Here is a 6,000-nt window from a genome sequence, read left to right on the forward strand (position 1 = left end):
GTCCTTGGGGGCCCCACCTACTCGGGGGCCCTAGGCAACTGCCTACATTGCGTACCTTAACGCAACGGGCCTGCTTACACTCAACGGCCACTTAATTACGAAACCCCTCTCTAGTGCTGGGTTGGCCCCCTTTTGCCTTCAGAACTGCCTTAACTGCCTGCAACAATACTTGGGCAGGCTGTGGCATTCCAAAAAATGTGAATTGGTGCTAATTGGCTCAAATTGTGCTAAGAAAATATCTTTATGCCATTATATCCCCAGCCTGAAATGTTGATGTAAGGCAGGGTTGACCCATGTTTTCATGTTGTTGACGCCAAATTCTGACCATTCCACCTGAGTGTTGCAGTTGATATCAAGACTCATCAGACCAGGCAACATTTTTCCGATCTTCTAGTCTCGTTTATGGTGAGCCTGTCCAAATTGTTGCCTCATTTTCCTGTTCTTAGCTGACAGGAGTGGCACCAAATGTGGTTTTCTGTTGCTATAGCCCATTTCCCTCAAGATTGTATGTGCTGTGTAATCAGGGATTCTCTTATGCATACCTCGGGTGTAATGACTAGTTATTTGACTTAAATGTTGCCTTTTTATCAGCTCAAACCAGTCTGGCCATTTTCCTCTGACCTCTACCATCAACAAGGCCCACAGAATCGCTGCTCACTGCATTTTTTTTCTTTTTCGTACCATTCTTTGTAAACCCTAGAGATGGTTGTGTGTGAAAATCCCAGTAGATCAGTATTTTCTCAAATCAGGCCCTTTCTGCTTGACAGCCATGCTTACAATCATTTAAATAACCTTTCTTCATCATTATGATGCTCTATTTGAACTGCATCAGATCATCTCAACCATGTTTACATGCATGAATGCATTGAGTTGCCACCTTGTGATTGGCTGATCAGAAATTTGCCTCAATGTGCAGTTGTAACAGGTGTTCCTAATGTAGTGGCCGGTGAGTGTATATCTGAACTGACCCCTGACCTCAATAGCATAGCAGCAGGTGGAGCTGGTGTGATTTATGACAGGACTGGAGCCCTCTGTCCATCCTCATGATGCCTCAGTCTCAGAGGTAGAGCATCTGAAATTTGGGGTGATACACCATGTACAGCTCCAGGCCACTTTATTAGAATAGCATGAAAAAGTTGATTTATTTCTATGGATTGTAGATTCATGGCCCAGTTGTTTAACTATTCCAATCATTCATTTTTTTCTTTTTACATATTTTGGCCTTCCAGCTCAAAAAAACATGAATTGGGGAATTCGCATCATTAGAATATTGTAATAAAATCACAATTTTCTTCATCAAAGTTATGGAAGCCCAGATATCCTTGATGCTTTGCTGTCAGCTGTTCTTGTTTGCGGACCACGTGTCCCACACTTCACTCTTCAATATACCCTGTAGATTTCCATGCTACGTTTTGGTGTTAACTCACCAGTTTAATTCTAACTCACCAGAAATAAAACCCCATTCATTTTCAGCGGGGTTTCATTTCTAGTAATGTAGGTTCAACTGCAGTTATGCAATTGAAGTTACGTTAATGTAGGGGAAGCTGCGTGTGGATTTACTCCTCATGCGGCTATACCAGGAATTGAAGGTAAAAATCTCGTTTGGGAATTTAATTAATTATGAATTAATTAATATTAATAAACAAATTAATTAAAATGTAATTAAAGGACCGTCTCATAAAATCCTTAAGATTATCAATCACAATATTCAACAATAAATTGCTAAACACAGAATTAATAATACGTTTTGTACTGGGGTTACTCAGCAGGGCACAGTGAACAGTAAGGCCTATTCTCTGTGATCAGCTGGGGTACACAAGCACAAAAGTAGATCTGAAGGCAAAGTTCTATAGTAGGTTGGTTGTGTGTACAAAGCAACAAGGACAACAAAATGCAATCAAATGAATAACTTTATTAACTACTAAGTAATCTAATAAAATGCATTACATTCAAAATCGGTTAAATGGAATAATAACAATAATAAGGCACAATAGTATAATCAAGCACAAGGCATTGACCCTTGCCTATAAAACCATCACAGGAACGACCCCAGCTTATCTGAAGGACCTACTAACNCCTTATGTTACCGGAAGAGAACTGCGCTCATCCAGCACAAGTCGTGTGTGTGTGTGTGTGTGTGTGTGTGTGCGTAGCAGAGGTCTGGTTGCTATAGGCTACCACATGTGCGTGTGATTGACTAAGCTAGCATTAGCTACAGAAAACATAGACCATGGAAAGGCTACTGATAAGTAGCCGCTTAGCAAAGGCCTAATGTCGTTTAGGCAGGGCCCAAAGGGTTCACAACAATGTCTGGGTTTCTGTAATAAATGCACATAATTCCGAGTGGAATGGAGGGAGAGATGAAAGGGAATGAGAACGTAGTCAGTGAGAGGAACTTGCGCTGATTACTATGTGCGTGTCTGTTGCTGGGCAACAATGGTGTCCTCTCGGCTAGGTTAACGTTAGCAGCAGAACCGTGAACAATAGGGATAGCTAGCAGCTATGTAGCAAGTAAACCGTGTGGTTTCAGGCGCTTCAAGTCCCGTAGTGGACGCGCAAATGTATCAAAGGGTTCTGGAATTAACGATAACAAGTCCGAGTAGAACAGGGAGAGAAAGAAAACGAAATAAAAGAAATAGCAAGTGGGAGACGTTGCCGTCTACGCAGCCATTACGAGTTGTAAAACTACAGGAAGTGGGGTTTCAGCGTGCTTGTGTAGACGCTGCAAGCCCAACTTGGCTATGGCTAACTTGCAGAGAGCTCCGAGCAGAGTTGGCTATTCAGAGAATGGTTTACTACAGATTATGCACTCAAAGTGTATAAAAGAGTACCGAAATGCTCGGAGGGTTCTTAGAATCTAGTATTTCGAAAGGGAGAGAGTGAAAGAACGAGAGAGAGGGAGAGAGAGAGAGAGAGAGAAGGGAAAGAGAGATGGAACTCTAGTGGCTATGCGTGTCTGTGTAAACAAATGGTTAGCGTCGCGTTGAGCTAACCTAGGGCCTGTTACGGCCTGTTACTACAAAAGGCGCAGCGCGTGTATTTCTGGACTAGTAAGCAAAACGATCACGTTATGACGTACCTGGGAGAGTTCCGAACATTGATGGTTAATCAATACTTGAACTATTCCGTGCGAACGCCACAAGCGGGGTCGCTAGGCTTAGTAGCCATTAATACAGAATGAGTTAGCAGAGGTTAACCTAAGCTAAGCAGGAGGATAGACAGAGAAGCAGGAGAAATGCAAATAAACATGTGCACATGAAAAATAACTCAAGTCATAGTTCAAAAACACATCTATCTCAGTACATAAGCTATGCCCAGTGACCTTCGTCTCAATCGTCATCAGTTTGAGTCACATGATTCTCACAACTTCGTTATGAGCTTCTCTGCGTAGAGAAATGGCAGGAACAGTACCTACATCTCCCCCCTGATGCACTGGTCGTGAATGGAATGCCCTCCCTGTGGGTCTGGAGTGTGTTTCTGCCACGAGTCGCAGTCCATAGGGAGTAATCCAAAGTGAAAAGGTAATCCGAAAGGTCCTTCTGGAAAAGGTCTTTGAGAAACAGTCGATGCAATTCAAAGTTCATACAGTTCACAGTTCATAAAGTTCACAGTGGCATCTAAAGCTACCTAACTAAACTACATATGACATTTTACACCAAAAATCAAAGTAAAAAAAATCAAACCAAAAATCAAACCAAAATCAAAGAAAAATCAATGAAAAAGGAAAGGAAGGGAAAGGGTCAGTCAGCGTGTTAGCAAGCCTACCCTTAGGAAGGTTAATGGAGACACAGTCCCCAGTGGAGTTGGACTTGGGTGCGGTCGAGGCTCTCAGGCGCATAGACCAGGTGGTCCAATTTTGCAGTGTAGTGTCAGGTGTAGTATCATTGTGTAACTGTGGCGTGTAGTATCAGTATGTGATTGTGAAGTGCGGTATCAGTATGTGGCTGAATGAGATGAGTGTGAACAGTGATAACCCAGTTGCTAACTAGAAGTCCCAGGGAAATTCAGTGTAGTGACTGTGTTATGGTGGTCACATGGTGTCAGAATCGTGGTCTGTGGGTGTTGGTTAGCTAATGATTATCCGTCCGTGCTACTCTAATTTCTGTGGTTTGTCCTTAGACAGTTGGCTGCACGCTCGTGAACAGGGACTGTCGACAGTCCACAGAGACGGCGCGTCTCTAACAAAGGGAATAACTGGGATTGACCCAGTGGGCTTGAGGTAGAGGTGCAGGAGGAAGAAATGAGGTAGAGTGAAGGATTGTCATAAGCTACGATAGGAGGAGGAGTCTAGACGTACGTGTACGTTGTGCCAGAAACCTACATAGAAGACCGACTTGATTCTGAAAAGATTTGTCACTCAATGTTGGTAAATTGAGAAGGAATCCTATTTCTAGGTTTCAGATTGACAAATCGAGGATAACAGCTATGCCAAGACTATAGGCCAGGTGATTCTGCAATGAGTAAACGTTAGTGTGGGTCTTAGACCGAAATATGTTGTCAACCATGCTACAAGGGATCAAATACGGGGTATTTTAATTCCACTAAGCGTGTTGAGAGGGTGCATTAGATGTCTAATTACAGAGAAACATACTTTATCATGATGGCTAATACGTCTATGGCATGCATGGTGTGATTGACTAGCGTAGAACGCGTGTTAAAGGTGAGCGAGAGTTACATAGTTTGCATCTTAAAATAGAGTACGAGAGGTTTTGAACGAGTTCGGTTACCAAGGGTCTGTCCGAGTACTTGTGCTTTTAAGACCTATGTTTTAGTCTGGCCGAGCCAGGCTTAGCGTTCGAATGCTCACCCCCTTCCCCAGGTGATGGAGCGTGGGCTAGGCCCACCCCCCTTGGAGAGGTTGGTCACACCAGTTGGGATTGAACTAGGTTCACTAGACTGAGGAGCAGTGGCCTGCTCTCTGGGGCGGAGCTCAGGCTCCCTCCTCGCCGTGTTCTGCTGATCCTGGCGTTGTGGGCGGTGACGATTTAGCGTCAGGAGGCCCGATGGAGGATGTTGGAGGAAGACACCCTGGACAGGGCGTCTTTTCCTGGACATCCGAATGGAGATCTAGCAGGTCTAGCGGATGATTGCCAGGTCAGTTGTGCGACATGTCGCATCTCTCTCAGTGGACGGGGAGTCCGTGGACGCCACAAAGTTACTGAGTCATGCACTCTCTTCTGGAGGTGCTGAAGGGAGAGGCCTCTAAGGCCTGTGTGCTCTTCTCCTGGCTGCGTTTCTGAGTGGAGCTGTTCTCCGACTCTAACCGAAAGATCACCGTCTCTACAGTGATTTGCATGTTGGAATGCAGGACGCAGTTGGTTGTCATAAGCCTGGGATGACTGTTAAAGGTACCGTTGCCCAGCAGTCTTAGAGCAGTTGTTGAACACTCAGGAAGACACAAACACGTTCTCAGATGATGGGTTGTTTATTTTTCTTGACCCAAAGAAGGCCATGAGGCATCACTCAAACAAAAGATAAACACTAACTTAACTTCAAAAGAAAAGGACTTTAAAAAATGTACAAACAAAAAATGGTATGATAACCAAAACAAATAAGGCTTTGACTAAATGCAGTCAAGAGGAGGAAATGAATCTAGCTTACATCAGCAAACGAAATCAAATCCGATACCTCTGGGTGAGAGCTCAAGACACATGTCTTATCATCAGCAGCTCTCCCAACAGAATGGAACAATCACCATTTGAACACCACCGTCACGTGACAGAAGTTGGACCATACCAACCTGCACGGACCTTACAGGGGTGCCTGAAGTGAAATACACTCTTAAATGCTTTAAACAGCCTAAACATAAATCATGCAAACATGAAATAAATACACAAGTGTCTTAAAACACAACTGCTGACATTTGACCACGCAAATATAAAGGTTACAGCCTAATAATACATTTTAAAATAATCAGACAGTCTACTTCCTGTAAACGGGAGGAAGTGAGGACTCTTATTCTGAACGCGAAGCAGTACAGACTCTTTTAGTTGACGGACC

At 43.8% G+C, this 6,000-nt stretch overlaps 1 protein-coding gene across 1 annotated transcript in view; it reads right to left on the reverse strand.

The window, feature by feature from the left end:
* The window catches only part of LOC134445012 (tripartite motif-containing protein 16-like), a 31,547-nt gene extending 26,492 nt beyond the window's left edge, over window positions 1-5,055 (reverse strand). Inside the window, exon 1 of the mRNA XM_063194150.1 lies at window positions 4,808-5,055. Within this exon, the coding sequence (XP_063050220.1) occupies window positions 4,808-5,055 (248 nt within the window). The remainder of the gene's footprint in view (window positions 1-4,807) is intronic.
* Between the last annotated feature and the right edge of the window lie 945 nt (window positions 5,056-6,000).

This window comes from Engraulis encrasicolus, unplaced genomic scaffold (genome assembly GCF_034702125.1).
Source record: "Engraulis encrasicolus isolate BLACKSEA-1 unplaced genomic scaffold, IST_EnEncr_1.0 scaffold_91_np1212, whole genome shotgun sequence".
NCBI classification, from domain to species: Eukaryota; Metazoa; Chordata; class Actinopteri; order Clupeiformes; family Engraulidae; genus Engraulis; species Engraulis encrasicolus.